Here is a 17,831-nt window from a genome sequence, read left to right on the forward strand (position 1 = left end):
TGTCGAGTGCGTTCCTCCGGAAGGGGACTGCGAGCTGTGTGAGCGGGAGGCAACGCCGTCGGATTTCGTCTTCCGCGATAAGAGCGCGGCGAAACGCCGTCGGCTTCTCTGCTGGAAGTGAGGCGGCTTTCAGGAGATCTGCGGCTCTCGGTGCCTGTACGGCTGCTCGTGCTGTCCGGTGAAGCGACAGGTGTGCTGCCCTGCAGCGCTCGTGGACGCCCAGAACCAGGGGCGTTCTGACAGCTTGTGGGCTGCGGTACCCCGTAAAGTCAGCTCGCGGAGGCCAAAACGGAGCTCTGAGTTCGGCTGGGGTGGTGCTGAGCTGACTGTGAGGGAAGGGGGATGGGGAAGGCTGGGAGGTGTTGTTTGGCTTTGCTTTGCCCTGTCTCGGTCCCGTGGCGGTGACCAGGCCTTTAGACGCTTGCTGGCTCTGTTACAGCACTAAAGTAAAATGTTACTTTAGTGCTGTAACAGAGCCAGCAAGCAGTGTCAGTGGTGCAGCAAGTTAGGGGCAAACGCCCCGAACGGAAGTGAAATCCTGCATCCGAAGCGTTGCAAACTCTGGGGAACTTCTGAAGGCAGAGCTTTGATGTATGAGGCCTTTAATTAAAACAGGAGTGAATGAAACCGGCCCGGCTGCAGCACATGGCTACGGGCCAGCTTTGCCTTATTGTGCCTCACCATGAGCTGCAGCACTGACATCTTCATAGCCAGAGCCACTCTGGCTGACCCTGGGGAGGCAGACGGCCCACCCCCGCTCATCCCGTGGCCATGAGATAACACAGATATTGCAGTTTCCCCCGTCCTCCTGCCTCAGAGAACTTCTGGCAAACTGGTCTGAGCAGTGGGGTTGGGTACCTGCAGGCGGTTAGGATCGTGGCAGACCCTTTACAAGAGGAACTCTGCTTCTGTGCTGCTTCTGGTCTCCTGGTAGTGATCTGCAGGATCAGACTTAGCCCCACCACGAGCAGGCACCCTCTGCCTTGTGGCTATAGGAGGAGTGATTGCTCTGAGACCCGTGCAGCTGTGTTGGCGTGGTTGTGAGCCTCAACCAACAAAAATGAAGTCAGTTCTGTCTTGAAGCTCCTTCTGTGCATTTGGAAACATTTCACCTAAAATCTTGAGGGGCAGGAAAAGGATGTTGAAGGACAGAGTTGAGAGGTCTTCACCATGGCTACTGGAATGTAGATCTGATTCCTGTGAGCAGCACCTGTCCAGTCAGTAGGATGAGCTGTCTGTTTTTTACACAGCCCCCTGTGGTCTCGTACCACTTGTCATTCATTTCTGTTGAAGGAACAAACCTGTGAAGCAGAGCGTAATCCTACAATCTCTCTAATCTGCGTTTTGACTGTCTAGTTTTCTAGAATATAACTGATGATAAACATCTCTGGCAGAAGTTTCTGAGGGGCTGAACGTATTTATAGTAGCAAAACTGTTTGTATAAGTCTTTCATATTTCCTTCTGATTTATTAAGCTGAAGGGAGGCGGAAAAGTCTGGTTTAATGAAAAACTAAATAACTTTGCAGATTCAATTTGTAGTTTGTATTCTTCAGGATCTAAAGATCCTATAAATCATGGGTTGTTTTTGAATGTTGTTAGAGGGAATTTTTATATTTTAGGGGGTAAAGGAGCCATGGAAAGGTCAGAAGGTACTTCCACACCTTCTGTTAAAGCTTGGTCATTGCACTTCTTGCCTCTTATAGATGAGGAACTTAATGCCTCATGCTCTCTTTTTCCCCTTCCTCTATTTCTGCTGGTTATACTCATTCTCTTAATACATAAGCTGGAAGGAGGAGAACAGCAAAAGAGCTGAAAGGAAGGCAAAGAAGGTATTTTTAGCCAGGCTGGAAGTCTAAGTGCAGAGGAGGAAAGACAGTGAAAAAGCCCTGCAGTGAGTCCTGTGGGTCCTTAACTCAGTGTGACATACATTGCTGCCTCACAGAACTCTGTTCCTTCTTTGTCTTGTCCCTGCCGATGTAAACAATGGCTTTAGGTTGTTTTGGTAACCATGGGTGAAAACTTGTAAAATGTGTTTTTGTTCATGTTGTGTTGTTTTTTAAATATATATACACACAGACTGAGAGAGAATCATTGTTCTCTGAAAGTTCGATTCCTTCTTTCTGCTTTTTTTTTAATAAACATTGATAATAACTCATATTTTCTATAGTATTGATTTCCCTGAAGCTTCATGGCAAATAAGTTTCAGGCTTGTGGATGTTTTTACTTTTTTTTTTTTTTAATTCCCATTGAAGAGTGTGCTACTGTGCTCAAGTTCTCCTTGTAATAGATATTAGTCCAGCTGAAAAGTCAGTGTTTCTTCATTCTATTGCTCCTCCTATCTTCTTCCTCATTTGTCTGAAGCTGCCAGGAATAGGAGGGAGCAAAACAAACCAGCACAGGTGTCAAGGTCACTGTTAATATTTCTTTGCTTCCTAGCTGTGGATGCACGCTTACGCCATGACTCATCTCATGCAACCTTTGGTCCCTCTTGACTAATTAAAAATACTATTTCCCAGCAGGCACGAGTTGTTTTTTCCCTTTCACTTTCTACTCTGCTTCCCAGCATTTCAAGTCCCAACTTTGGGAGAACAAGAGAGAGAAAGGAAAAACAAACCAGCCTGGCTGAAGGTGGAGAGAATTTGCCTTCGGCTGTCCTTGACAGTAGGGTTTGGATGACTGCATTATGTCAGAAAAATAAAGTGTTTTTTTGTTTGTTTGTTTGTTTTGTTTTTTCCTCAATTTACTTTGTTGATATACTTTATTTCTTTTTTTCACTACAAGTCTCCTTTTAGGAATCTTTCCCATCCCTTAACATATTTTACTCTTGACAGGGAAGCCCAGCTGCATGTACAGTACAGAATGTGGTTTTCCAGATTCTGAATTCAGTTTGTTCTTCTGGATTTTGAGGAAATCAGAAGACTTAGTCTTTAACTGTGCTTTAATCCAGCTGTTGGATCGAGCCAGTGGTCTATATACAAGGCTTGTTTTAAAGAACCATACAAAACATAATAAGTGTGGAGATCAGTTCTACATAATGTATGTGTATTTCTTTTTGTTTTACTTGAATTCCTGGAACTTTGTTTCCTGTCATGTTTTGAACTCCTGAAACAGAACAAAATGAATACATAAAATCTGAACAAGCTGCTGTGACTCCTGGAGGCAAAAGCTGCCAGTCCCAGCCCTGTAGGTGCACATAGGAGCTGCTGAGCTGTCCTCAGACTTGCAGCATGGCTCCTCGTGCCCATTTCCTCATCTGTAGACAGGGACTGGTGCTCCTTGCCTTCCCTAACTCTGACCCTAAACTCCTGAAACTTGTGAGGCACGATCCCTTTTTGCTCCAAGGTTTTGCTGCAGCCTCCTGTGAAATGCAGAATGCTTCTATTTCCTTTCATTCTGCGCTGAAGAGGTGAATTCCTGCTGAGGGCTGAGCTGACATCCTAGAAGTGAAGATGTGCTCTGCAGTATTTCTCAACTGATGCTTTGTGGAATGAAGCACTCGGGGTCTCTCCTCTGCTTTGAAGAACTAATTGTCTTCTTTAGACAAAGATGGTTGGGAAGGATGGTACTGATTTGCGTGCTGTGAACTTCAGCATGGTGGAGCTAACAGGACAGCGTGGGTGGGCACACTTCCCAACAGCAGCAAGAATGCCTGGAGCTTAGAGTATTTTCTTACCAGCTTTCTCTCTGGCTTACCTTAGGGCTGGGCTTCAACATTGTTGGTGGGACAGATCAGCAGGTCATTTCTAATGACAGCAGCATCTATGTCAGCCGGATCAAAAAGGATGGGCCAGCTCACCTTGATGGCCGATTACAAGAAGGAGATAAAATTCTGGCGGTAAGCCCTTTCTTCTGTCATCCTGCATGATCTTGAGGTACTGTGTTCAGTGATGTGGTAGGACATGCAGGTTTGCCAGCAGAGGAGGAAGGATGTGATGAATGCAGTTGATGCAGAGCTCTGGAGAAGCCATTCTGGGGATGTGGGAGAACTCTGAGCACCAGGGAGATGAGTGCCTCCACGCGTGGGTCCATCTCTTCTGCCTTCCTGATTTGTTCTCAGAAGTGTTTCTTGGTGCTGCGTTTGTATTTCCTCTGTAGCTTGCCTCCCTGACATTTTAGACTTCATCATGCCTTCTGATGCTCACAGAGGAACATTGTTTACACACATGTAAATAAAAGAATTGGTCTTCCATCTCTACGTTTTTTTTTCACTATTCTGTTTTTTTCACAGTATTTTGTGACTACCAATCCTTCTGCTCAGGAGGATTTTTAGGTCATAACACTTCTAGTCCGTAGAACTCCTCACTGCAACTCATCAGGAGTAATACAGACTGTTCCTCCTTTTAGATAAATGCTTTAAAGTATCCGAGTTTGAGTCCCCCCAGTTCTTGGAACTGTTGTCAGTCATACAATACAATATGCTTTAAAAAGCGATGAGTGAAGCCTCTCCTAGTCTGATATATGATCTTTGAGTACTCTTTTATTTTATACTTAATTATGTTCCACATGTGAACTTTTTAGTCCCTGCAAATGAATGGAGTGCCTTGTATTAGTTAGAGCCTGTTACTGATCCAGAAAATGACATTAAATTAAACCACAAGACACCATCTGTTATTTTCTTGACAGTTTAATATTTTTGTACGTGTGTTTGGGGAGTCTGAGTGTCAAGAGACAGGAGGAATTGGGTGTGATCTCTAGGGATGCAATTAGAAGTAATGGTGATGAAACAGTGAGGAAAAAATGGGATGAGTATCATTATTTAGTGAATGAAATAAAACAGGCTATAAAACCTTCTGCTGTGAGAAATTATTTAAAGAGAAATCCTAGCATTTTAAAGGGGATGCCAACATGTGTGTCTTTTATTTTTTAACATCATTATGCTTTTAAATTTATGCTTTCATCAGTCTTCCAAAGAAAACATTTCAAAAACATACCAGTAGAGGAGCTAATGTGGGAAGGATGCTCTCTTAACAGTAATAATCATTTTGTTGTCACTGCTCTTTTATTTTCATTAGCTATCACAGTTACACCTTTGATTTATTTCCAGTAAAGCTACAGCATAAGAAGCTGCTATTGACTCAGCTGTTGTCTTTTGGCCTGTTTTTTTTTTACTAGGCAGTATTTTTTTCAACACCTATCTTTTGTCTTGAAGTTTCTCATGTTATCCCAACTTAAAAATGCATCTGTAATATGAATGGATGAATATTGGTGTTGGTGTCTGTTGTGTCATGTCCTCAGTAGCAGAATTATGTGGAAGAGGAAGATTTTTATCTCCTATCCATGCCCTTTAGCAGTTGGTTCTCCTCTTCTTTTTTTTTTTTTTTTTGCTAGATCAATGGCAGAGACTTGAAGAATTTGCGACACATGGATGCTGTGGAACTGTTCAAAAATGCAGGCTATGATGTGTCTCTGAAAATTCAGCACAGGGTATGTTTAACCTGCTTCTTAGGCTTGTTTCTGGCTCAATTTAGACTGGTTTCTATGCTTGTTACTTCTCCGTTTTATGAAGCAGAAAAATGCAGTGTCCAGGTGCGCAGTGTAAGTTATGCATATAAAGAACTTGTCTGACCAGCGGCCTCCCTTAGTCAATGAGTGCTGTGTCCATACCTTGGATTACTTGTTTATAAGTGTATTAGTGAAGTGCTGAGGTTGGAGGAGTCCCTGGGTCTTTCTTTTTGCTGCACTATGCTGTGTTTTCTCACAGATCTCCTTTCTCAGAGGCCAAGGTTTGCCTGTGAAGGCAGAATCTCAGGTTCTCCAGTTTGCTTTCAGAGGCCAAAATCTTGCTGGAGACAAAACTTCCCTGTTTGAGAGTTCATGTTAGTGGTGAGATGTTATGTACTCAGCACAAAGGAACGTTTGCTGCAGCAGTGTAAATGTATTGGCACTGTTTTGGACATAAAGAGAGAGGAATCTTTAATCTGCTGCTGCCACTTGAATATCCCTGGCGAGCATTGAAGTTGATGAAGAAGATACTGGTCAGCTTGAAGCATGCTGGTGGGAGGTGGTGGGATGAGACCCCTTTCCTACTCCCTTAATGAAGGAGTAAATATTCTGGATCTCTGTATGGGGCAGATGGGAAAAGCAGAGGAAATTACTGAAGGAAGAGGTGCCTGCTAGCGTCTGGGTACTGTAGTAAAGCTCAGTCCACCTGAAGCTGTTCTTACCCTGCCGTGTGTGCACAGGCAGCTGGGGAAGCCATCTTGCATGTCCTTACAGAGCCAGCTGGTCTTGACCCAGAACCGCAGGCTGCCGTGGGCTCTCTGACACAAATGCTTTGTTCTTCCTTGTAGTTGCAGCCAGAAAATGGCCCAGCGGGTCATCGAGGTGGTGGAGACTCAGGTGGGCTTCCCCTAGCAGCCATTCTTGTTCCAGGCCTGGCGCTCGCTGCAGCAGCAGTCTGGATCTTGTTGAGGTATCGACACCGGATGTGAAGATAGACACGCTTTGGATATCACTGCGTATTTCACAGCACCGATGTAATTTAAAGATAGAGATTAACGATCTTATCACAGACTGATGTCAAAGAGGATCATTGTCTATCATAAAGTTGCTGCTGGTGTTCTTGATATATTGATTTGTTGCGGAGTGAGTGGAAGCAGAAAGGAGCAGGGGAAAGGAGATGACTGTGTTCATGTATTAAGTGGGATGGCTGTTGTGTTGTTTTTAACTCGTATGAGAAGTTTTTAGCCATCTCCCTCTATTTGCACCATGAACTTTCAAACACACATCTATTCCATGTTTTAGAATGTGATTCTTTATAAAGAGGTTGGGAGGGTGGGTGGGATGGGTTTAAATCAAATACTTTTACTAGAGGCTTTGCCTTGTTCCCACTGAATTTCTCTTAGAACTAATGATCCATGCCTGAACCATGAATAAAGAGAAATAATGCAGAGGCTATCTTATCTTTTTCTGTTGGCTTTTCTTGTTGTTGTTGTTGTACTAAATAAATGCCTTAAGAAAAATATATAAAGTCTAATCTACAGTAAAATCTTCGGTATAACTGCTGATGTAACACTAATGTACAGTACTGGTGAGGTATTCTACCAGTAGAATGGAAAATACAGAAGGCAGTCCACTGCTAGAGAAAGACTTTTGTTGTTAGAATGCTGCCCGTTCTTGAATCTGAGTTGTAAGAGGATGTTTTCCACAAATTGCTAGTGTAGCAGAGAGAGATGTGCAGACAATTGAAACACAAGAATAAGTAATGGCAAGAGATATGATTATGCTGAAGCTGCAGAAGTCTTTCAAGTAGTAATGAAGCAGTAGCACCTCCATCCTTCAAGCTGATTGAAATCTACATCTCTTGGGTGAAAAGTTTCTGTTGTGGGTTTGTTGTTTTTTCTTCGGTAGGGGGAATACTGCTTTTCTGTAGCAGCTAACTTGCTTTCTGCAGTCAGAATATCTTACAGTGATTGAAAGAGGGAAAGCTGGGAGCAGTCTGGGATTGTCCTGGCTATGGCTTGCTGTGAAGACTGATGCTCAGGAGATAGGGTGGTGAGTGTGAGACAGGGTAAGGTTTAGCAAATACAACTGAGGGGCAGATTCTTTCTCTGGAAAATGTGTTACTGAGTTTACCTGCCGAGACTCATCTTCTCACTGTGATTGGAATAGTTTTAAATGCCCCTGCTGACCTGGACTCTGTAGAGTAAGACCTGTTTCTCTTGTCTCCAAGAAGGAATGTTTTTTTGTTGTTATTTTTGTAAAAGAAAAGCACACTGCATGATCTGGTCTGTATGATGCAAAGAAAAAATCATATATGAAATATACATATTCAAACAAAGAAAAACTGGTGTCTCAGTGCTTTACTTTTCTCTCTTCTTCATTATTCTAGCAGGACATTGACGATACATTTGAAATTGTGTGTTTGCTCAAGGCTGTAGTCTTGCCATCCACAAGAAGTAAAAGCGGTGCGTTGTTATGCATGATGTTCCTCAATCACCACAGAGGTTCAGATCAGTCGGGCCACGTGAAATCTTAGCCTGGCATGTAAACTGCTCTCGTGTAAAGAGAGGAGAAAGCAGGAGGAATTTTCCCTATGTTCTTGGCGAACCTTAGGAACAGACTTGATGCACGGGTGTTCGATGACCTGGGCCGATGCATGCAGTGACTTGCTTTGGCCTGCCCACCAGTTATGTTGGACTGTGTGAGGGATGGATTTTTGCAGATGCAGCAGGGAGCAGTGTGCCTGTCTGTGACCTGCTCTGAATGTTTGGCTGTGGTGTCCATGTAGAGCCCGCATGTATTAAAGAGGGCAACTACAGCTTGATGCTGTTTTATTCCAACTGTCGAAATAAAGGTGCAGAGAGCAAGAGAAAGTCTTGGAGACAAACTTTCTCTTTGCCGTGGAGTGAGTCTCGTCTCTGCAAGACAGGAGTGTGGAGCAAGCTGGGGAGAATGAGGAGTTAAGGAGGAGGTTATTTGCTGTTTTACCATTGGAGTCGGCAGATAAAACACAGCCTTTTTTATTTTTATTGTTTTATGTTCTTCAGGCATGATTGCCTTCTGTTCTGCAGGCAATTTATTAAATTATGGGGGGGAGAGGGAGGCTTATCTCCTGTGCCCAAATAATTCATGTGTATTACTGAGCAGCTAAAAGCCTTTCTGGTGCATGCTATTCCTTTGAATTCCTTTTCCACAATTATTTGAATTATTTTAATACCATGGCATTAACTTGGTGGCTTTTCCAGAAGTAGCCTTTTCCAGAATAGTGGCTTTTATTTAACCAATCTAACCCTCAGGACTAACTTTCTCTGCCTTCTTCAAAAATGTATGTGAGTACCACCAAACGACCCTCATTCCAATCCCTAACCACATCATGTCCTATTTATTGAAAAAAAACACCTTAATTTCAAACAGCCCTGTGAGCTGTGGCACGTATTTCCGTACCTCAGCAACTAGCCTGTACCACCTGAACTTTCTGTGCTTTCCACACTTTCCTTCTCCACTCAGTTTCTGTAGCCCTGAGTTTCGTCTCTATTCTGAGCACTGTGTATAAAATTTTCTGTCATTACTGAAGAAATGAATGAAATGAAAAGAAAAAAGCTAATGATGACAGGGCGTACATGCAGAAAATGAGAGAGAATGCTAAGGAGAGCACTTAGAACAGCTGAAACTCTTCAATCCCTGTTTCTTTCTCATTTTCTTCAATTCCCTCCCTTATTGTGAACTTATTGACTTCCTGAGGCCTGTGTTTTCATATACATAGCGTAAAGACCAATCCACTGAATTTAATTGACTTCCTGTATATTCCAGGCATTTATGTCTCACCAAGTTTCCTGAGCTATATACACTAATGACGTATATTTGACTTAGGCATAACAGTGAGAAAGAGCAGCCAGGCTTGATTTGAAGATAGGAAGATGCGCTACTTCTGGCACTTCTTAATTAAGCAAACTGAAAGGAAGCACACGGGAGGGAAAGATATCTTACTTCCAGTTTGCCTTCAGATTCCAGCAACTGGCTTGTTAGGTGTTATGAAAGAGCCCTCTAATAACTGATGCTTTTTTCCCTGTGAGGGGGCTTGTGTTTTGTAATTGTTTTTCTTTTCACGTATTACTTTTAAGAAATTAAGCTAACAGAACCCATTAGGATTTTCAGCCAACTTATAAGAACTGGTTTGTATGAAATAACTTTTACAAATCTCTTAGGTAGACTTTTTTCCCCATATTTTTTTGTTTTCTGAAGTGCTGTACAGAACCTGTAGATCACAGTACAGATGCCATTGCCACATAGAGAGAGAAATTCACTTCTTTTCATTTTTTATACCAAAAAAGCAGTACTTTTTGGTCACTGTGTGACGCTAGAAATTTGTGTTAATTGCCATTTGAGTTTTGATTTCTAAATCCACCACCGTGCCCAGATGTGACCTACATGGTGTGGGTAAGAGTATCAGTATTTGTGTTTTGTTGAATTAATGCACATCTTATATGAACTGGTTGTGCTTAGTAACAGATCTCGATTACAAGATCTTTGTCTGCCTTGTCTGCAGTATAATTTGCTCAGCCCACTATCTGTAGTGATACTGATTTTTGTCTTCTGCCAGACTACTGGTGAAAATACTGAATGGAATTTGGTACAGAAGCAGTGTCCCAACATGGTTATGATTTTTTTTTTTTAATAACTGTTGGCATCTTCTGATTATTGGAGTCTTTGTATATTTAACAAACACATTTTGATGGCTGAGCACTGGCACAAGTTACCTGGAGGCTGTGGAATGTCTTTCTTGGAAGTATTCAGAAGCTGCCTGGACATGGCCCTGGGCACCCCGTTCTGGGTGTCCCTGCTGGAGCAGCAGTTGGGTCAGATGGACCTTGATGTCCCTGCCAGCCCCAGCCACTCTTTGACACCATCTAGCATCTTTTTCAAAAAAACATGTATCAGCATGCTGCACAGTGCTAAGTAGATTCCATCCGAGTGGTTGTTAAACTTCTTCAGCTTTCTTCCTCGAAGAAGAAGATACAAGGATAATACTGTATTACCATAATTTAATCAGGTGAGTTTATTAGCCTCACTCTCCTCCTCTTTCCCAACTTGTTGACGTGGCTTTATGGGACTATGTCCCACAGCTGTAGTCCCGAGAGAACATTTCTATGGAGAAGTCTGAAGGAGAGTCTTAGCTGTGTCTTTATGGCTTTTCTCATGATTAGCTTTGGGCAAACTGGTGCTACATCTGTGCTACCTTCTCAAAATGCTTCCTTTTAGGAGCTCTGGCTGTGACCTTGCATGCAGCTGAGGGGTACTTCATGCCTTTCAAAGCTTTCTTGAAAAAGGATCTGTGAGAGTGTGCACTGATTCAAATGAAGAGCAATGCTGTGTGGACTTGAACCGTGGCTTTCCTTGTCATATTGGAGAGCTTTTGTTCTTGCTGCTGCATCTGTAACTGATTCTGGCAATTTTCACTATAGGGAGAGCTGTGTGTCTCTCACTTGGCTGCTAAAACCAGCTTTCCTAGAATAGTGCTCTTACTAAGGGAGGCTAACTGTGCTAAGTGTGCAGCATAATTATTCAAATTGCCTTGTGTCTGACTGGCAGTTATTTGCCAAGCTTTTGTGCTTGTGTGCAACGTAAAAGCACTGTCAGTGGGCACTCTTTCTGCTTTCTCACTCACTGGGCATGTCTTCCAGCCAAGTATCGCTTTGATAAGATTCTCTTCCCTCTCTTTCCTCTTCACCAACTCTCAGCAGCCTAACATTTGTGCCTGGCTTGCATTTTTTGCAATGACACAAAGGCAGTTGTTCTTAGAAAAACTGCTGCTTTTGCCTTGTATCAGCAAATACTGATATTTGTTAATTCAGCAATGTCCCTTTAGGCGGTTAGAAGTTATGTCAGATGTTGACTTACGCACTGAACCAACTGTTGGACTTGCTGTTACTTACTCCTTTTTTTTTCCTTTTGGAAACAGACGTTGGCACTTAGCTGTGTGAGAGCCCTCTTTCTGAATGATGCATCTGATGTAGGACATATGACTGGAACAGCAGGTGCGAGCGTTTTCTCATATGATGTGGCTGAGACCGTCCAGTTAGACTGGTAATAAGCTCTGATCAGCTCCAAACTGAGCCCAGAGATGTCCTAGAATTAATGCTCTGAGTATCAGTATGCTAAGCAGGATGCTACACTCTTTATAGCAGTCTTGACTGGCCTCCAGTTTGGGGCATGTCTTCGAAGACGCCCTGGTGCTGTCATGATAACTCTCAGCTCCACATCTGTCCATTGTGATGTGACTGTGCCTCACCTTCCCAGGCTCCTGATCATGGGTGGTGGTGGGAGAAAAGAGGCTTCCAGCTGTTAGAGAGCATCAGTCCACATTACATCTGTACCCTGTCTCTTGCTGTGAGTTGGATGGGAGGGATGGACAGATCTTGGCTAGAGATCACCAGCCAGATGAGAGTGCATCCAGTACTTGGGAAAGTTCAGCTGAATGCAGGTCATGCGAACTAAGCCTGTCATGATTCTGCTGGAGCATGGTATTCCCAAAGAAAGCAAGCAAAAAGCAAGCTAGTTTTGCAGAGGCAAGCAGAGTTTTAGAAAGATAGCTGTACTTGTCTCTATATCAGTGGCTAGCAGCATACTTGGGAAAAATGATTGGGAAGGGCTTTGAGCAGGCTGAGAAAAGAAGTGCTGGAGAAACCTGTTTGTTCTTATTCATAGCATTTGTGTGAGGTAAGTGTTCTAAAGAAAAGCAAGTGAGATTTAAAGGAAACAATGTCTGAACTCTGTTCGAGAACACTCCTTGGGGTGGGGGAATTTGGGCAACAGTCAGGACTGGTTGAGAGATGGTTTTCAAGGTATATTGCTAACATCAGTTGAAGGACATCAAGCTGTTAATTTGGAAGTAGTCTACATTAGATGATGCTGTGGTTATTTTCCACTAGTTGGTGTAGGAGAATACTTTTTAAAATTATTTTTTTTTTATATTTTAATTTAGAACAATTGAAATACTGGCAGTCTGATGTTAAAAGTTGTTAGCATGAGGATTCCCAGGTGAGGAACTGCAGACTGAAAGAAATTGCTCTGTTAACAGGCAAAATATTTAGTAAGTGTTTCATTTAAGTACCTAGGGTATATATGAGTCCAAATACAATACCATGAAACGGTGGGTTCACAGTTACCCTTAAGGGTCTTTTGCATTCATTTCTTCTCAGCCTCTTCAGTAAAGGTCTAAACGATTAATATGATAAAATAACGAAGGAACAGGGATAAAAGTTGTAATGCTTATGGCTTCTTTCACTTCTTTTTTCTTTTTAAATAGTAAATATAATGCAGAATTTGAGTATATAGTTCAGAGATTTAATTGTGGAAGGTGAGTCGTAATCCATGATTATGTAGATGTATTCCTGCTTTTATTGTGTAAATAACCAGAATGGTTTCTGGTGAATGTAGAAAACAGGTCATGTAGCTCTGCTTAGGCTCCACCTCAGGCTGCTGTGAGCTGATACACAAAAGGCATGCAGGTCACACACTATATTGGTAAAGATAGTACCGTAGGTGATAAAGGGGAAACATTACAGAGGGGAAGTATTCACCTGCTGTTGGCTCTGCCGTGTTAGGGAGCATGGACAGAGAGAAATGAGTAGAAATGCCAGAAAGCCCAAAAGTCTCACAGAAGCAGAGACTTCATCCAAGTTCCTGCAATGCTGTGGGGCTTCTGGGTCCCAGCTGGGCTGTCACATGCTACGTGGCTTAATTGCAGTAAAAGTGCCACAGAAATCAGCTTGTCTGCCAGCCAAGCACTGGAAGAAAACTGCGAAGAAATTTAAGTCGAGTGCTTTTTTCATCTGCTATTTTTCTTCCTTAGCAGTCATACCAGCTTTGCCAGTCCCGTTCCATGTTCAAGTTCTCCTTGCTTGGCAAGCCTTAATTAACCTCTCCTTGAAGTGCTGCTATGCCATGTTTTTGTTCCTGAATTGCTTGTAGTGTATAAATACTTCTAAAAATCCTATATGGGGGATGTAAAAGTGCTGATCAGCTGAACGAGAGCACAGTTATGACAGGAAGCTGAAAATAAAACAAATGCAGTCCAGCACAGAGACGTCAGTGGCTGTGTTTTGTTTTGTTCTTTGTTTTTTTGTTTTGTTTTGTTTTGTTTTGTTTTTTAAAAAGCAATCAAAATTCTCCCCTCAGGGAAACCACTTACTACTTTTCTTTGGTACTGCTCTAAGTTCTATCTTAAATGCTGGCATCAGAACACACACCATTGTTCAAGGTGAATGCTGCAATATGAACATGTGGACTGGATTTGAAAGACGCCAAAGACACATGATGGCTGGAGAGAGAGAAAGGTGCTGAAACCAGTAAGACTCAGCTGCTGTTACACTGTTTGCTCATGGCTCACTCAGTATCCTGTATCTGTCTATGCTGATTCTTTGCGAAGCAGGTCCTGCTTTCCCAACTTGCAGGCTTATTTTTTGCATGAAGTCAGAGTGCCCTTGATTTTGAAGTGGTTAAAGCTAAAGGGATTTACTCTCAGCTACTTGATCTGACTGAAATTTGTTCTGACAGTAGTGATACTGAGCATTTTAGAGGTGAGATTGTAGGCTGCTCTTTAATAGGGGCAACCACTTCTGATGCAGAGATTAAAAACAAGATGCTTTGTCAAAAGAAAAGCAATATTAGGTCTCTGTTCCTCTGTACCTGCCACATTTCTTCTGGGACTTGGAGTTAGTGGCAGGAGGAGGATGGCAGAGTTGACTCCCCTCCTTGTCAAATGTAGATTTATTTAAGGAGCAACAAAGTGAAAACTGTTCTCCAAAGCTTTGCTTTCCTGTGGCCTTCTAGTGTTGGTTTTTTTTTCTTTTTCTTTTCAGTGCCTAAAATACATTTTTTCCCTTTATTTTATTTATTTATTTTTTTAATTTTATTTTCTGGGTCTTTGGCAAAGTAGATGTGTCACATTTCTCTATCTAATTCTGAAAGTTTTCTGCCTATCACCAATTCCTCCATACACTGAAGAGATGTAAGAAATGTTTCAGGCCTGAATTAGAAGCTTGAGGCTAAATACAGGCTGATGCATTTTCTCTGAATTTAACTTTGTTGTTTTAACCAGTTAGACAACTTGAGAGAAAAGTGGTTTTTCCCTATGGAGAAGAGATCTTTGTTTGCCCTTACCGGTAGGCAGAGAAGTAATTACCATCTGCGGGACAGGGATGGGTTAGCAGGGGAAAATCCTGGTGTGCCCCAAAGCTGTTGTCTTGAGATTCTGATTTAGAGAGGAATTTGAATTTCTTGACTTGCCTTTTACAGGTATTCCATACTTCTCCCTTACGGATTAATTCTCAGGTGTGGAGAACAGGAAGATTTTTTTGTGAAACCAGCATTAATGGTGTGATTCTGTCATTTAAACATTGCCTTAGTGAATCCTTTCAGATATGAAGTATTTGTTTGGTATAGCCCATGTAGTTTTCATGAGGACACTTGATGTGCCTTTTTTATCTGAATATGTCTATAAAAGTAGTATAGTAGGACTGAAAAACTGACTTAATACTGCATACACACAGAAGTTATCCATCATTACAATCACTGCCTGCTTGCTAAAGATCTATAATCAGTGAGAGTTAGTGATTTACTAGAAGTTCTTGTTTTCTTGGTTCCCAACGTGACAATATCAAATCATTTCCTGTTTATGAACAGAGACCAGTCTAAATATATGTTGATAGTTTTGTTTTGTTTTAATTAGCGAAGGTCAAAAATGTTCTTACAAGTTGATATGCATGAATGCTAAGAAGACTGTGAAGCAAGGAAAAATGAGGAATTCATGCCAATGAAATGTTGTCACAGATGGTGAAAGAGATGAGTCAGACTGGGATGTGCTAATAGCTGTTAATGATGAAGGAACTCCTTCTCAAGCAGTTGTTAGTATGGTTTAAGCTTATCATTTGTGGACCTGTGTGTTCATCCCCAGACATTAACAACAGACTATTCAAGAGCTCAGGGCTCATAGCCAAAGCTCACAGTTGTTTGCACACATGGCTAATCAGAGAGGGTCTCCAGCAAGATGAGTTATGGCAGAATTGACAACTGGCTGCGTTGTTTGCCCCTGGCTAAGAGAACATGTTGATTATTTAATTAGCCCAAAAGAGCAGGAAGAGGGTAGAAGAATGGAGAGCTTTAATGTTTTACCGGCACATCTTAGTTTTGCAAGCCTGCTTATTGGGCACATTGAAAGTGTCCAGTTATATGTAGTAGGAGGAAACTGCCTGTCAGCTTTGCCTCTGGTCAGCTGTTGAAAAAGGTACCTCACATACTTAATGGTAGCTCAGGGAAGGGAGCAACTGTCCCACAGTGGTGAACATCTATCCTCAAGATGAAGGATAGATATTCACTGGAAGAGACACCCATGTCAAGCAGGTGCTCTTTTGCCCGTTGGTAGCGCAGACTCTGAAAACCAGCTCAAAGATCTAGAGCTTTTGGTGTTTTCTGCAGCTAAATTCCTACTTTGGAGACAAAACAAACTATCTTAGTTGCCCCTTTTATAAAACTCTTCTTTTTTTATGACCTTAAAAGAGTAAATTTTTGTCTGAAATGGAAACAAAGTGTGGCTACCAGGGGAATCTTTGAAAAGCTGCAGGAAGAATACTTTCAGTTTTGCAAATGGTTCTTTATTACAACCCTTGCAATTATCAGCACAAAGCTGCTTTTTGCGCTCTGCAGTTAACAGAGAAGTTTTGAACAACAGTTTCCTAACAGGAAGACCTAGTGCCTGAGCTAACTAAGTGATACTTTCTACTAGATGAGAGGCTTAGCAGAGGGAAAATGAAGCCATTAACTAGAAAACCTGCTAAGTGATTTTTATATCTTAACCTTGCATGCAGTATGAGCTGAGTCTATTTTTAAGTCTCAATTATCACTTGCTGTGCTTTTCAGTACTGAATTTAGAGTTGACTAGATGCTTAATAAAGAAATGAACTGAATTACTGAGCTGTAGGAGTTCATCTTGGGGTGAGATATATCAGCGTAGAATTTGTTTTTCTACTAAGGGATGAATTCCTATTTTGAACCCTAAATGCTACTTCTAATACTGCCAAAGAAAATGTGGTAGTTGAGGCTCTTGGGTTAAATCATCTTATTATAAAGTAATATTAAAAAGCCTGTGTGAGAAGTCAGCAATCATCTGAATAGAGTGCACATTCATGCAAGCAATGGGAGCAGAGTGGCTGCTCTGAGTTACATTAGAGATCTTTCAAATTCAGAGGTGATTGTGGTTCTGGTCTGTGTGTGGGACCAGTACTGGCTGTTTGTGATAGACTCCATGGGAGGTGCTAAGAAGATGCAAGGAGAGTTATAAAACTGTGGAGTCATTAGCTACGTTGGGTTTCCTCTGATAATCCTATTCCTAAATACTGATGGTGTTAGTACTGTTATAACCAGTATCCTTTAATTTAATCAGCTAGTAGAATTGTGGACAGACAGGTGGATCTCAAGAGTTAGCCTGCCTGCCTGCTGACTCTTCTGCCTGTTTGTCTATTAATCAAATGAAAGGTCTCAGCTCCCTGTATAAAGTTTGCTTTTCTGTTAGTGGTATCATTTGAAACATTGCTATCATATTACTTGTCTTTTTTACCAGTTGACTAGTGTGTATTTTAAGCAATGAAACATCCAAGTTTTGAAAGTTGATATATTGTGGTGTCAGCCTTCTGTTACTGAGGAGAATTATTTGTTTATTCTTATTTTTCTGCCCTCAATCACAGGTCAGAATGGTCAAATTGTGATTCCTACAGCTTAAACAATAGTTATTTATTACTTCATTATGAGGAGCCTTCTAAAAAATAGAAGTTGGTCACTAGTTTTTCTTTGCGTTGTAATCCTGTAGGAGTATCTTTGGAATTCTGCTTTCCAGCAGCTATTCAACTGATTTATTAAGAAGGTGAGCAAGGTTTAACTTGCTCAGATTACCGTCTGAGCCTTTTAAAATTAAGAAAAACAAACTTGTTTTCTAATTCATTGAAAGAGAAGCTGGTCTTAATGAAGCTGCATGTTTTTCCTCTGTATCTCCTCGCTTAGAAGTTCAATGTACAGACCTCATCCTTTGATGCTTGCAGTCCAAACCCCTTTGGATTGTTTATACTAATGACCTCAGCAGAAGAATTAGGAATCTATAATGTTACCTTCCCATTTACAAAAAATATTCAAGGGTGTTTTTTTTTCCTGCTGCTGCAGCAAGTAGTGACTGTGTTCTTTCTTTGTCTCTTTCAAGGAGCTGCCCAGATCTCAGCCCCAAATGTCCCTTGCTGAATTGTTCTTTGGAGTTTTTTGCTTTCTTATCTAACTCTGTGCTGGTTCCCATGTTATTTCTCCTGACTCCTGTCACTCTTCTGCAACTGTATATATGTCACCTT

At 41.7% G+C, this 17,831-nt stretch overlaps 1 protein-coding gene across 1 annotated transcript in view; it reads left to right on the forward strand.

The window, feature by feature from the left end:
- LOC116216182 (synaptojanin-2-binding protein-like) overlaps positions 1-7,786 on the forward strand; it is an 8,434-nt gene extending 648 nt beyond the window's left edge. Inside the window, exons 2-5 of the mRNA XM_031553634.1 lie at positions 83-190; positions 3,699-3,835; positions 5,329-5,424; positions 6,291-7,786. Of these exons, the coding sequence (XP_031409494.1) occupies positions 83-190; positions 3,699-3,835; positions 5,329-5,424; positions 6,291-6,431 (482 nt within the window). The 3' untranslated portion in view covers positions 6,432-7,786. The remainder of the gene's footprint in view (positions 1-82; positions 191-3,698; positions 3,836-5,328; positions 5,425-6,290) is intronic.
- The last annotated feature ends 10,045 nt before the right edge of the window (positions 7,787-17,831 follow it).

Source organism: Meleagris gallopavo, chromosome 5 (assembly GCF_000146605.3).
Source record: "Meleagris gallopavo isolate NT-WF06-2002-E0010 breed Aviagen turkey brand Nicholas breeding stock chromosome 5, Turkey_5.1, whole genome shotgun sequence".
In the NCBI taxonomy this organism is placed as follows: Eukaryota; Metazoa; Chordata; class Aves; order Galliformes; family Phasianidae; genus Meleagris; species Meleagris gallopavo.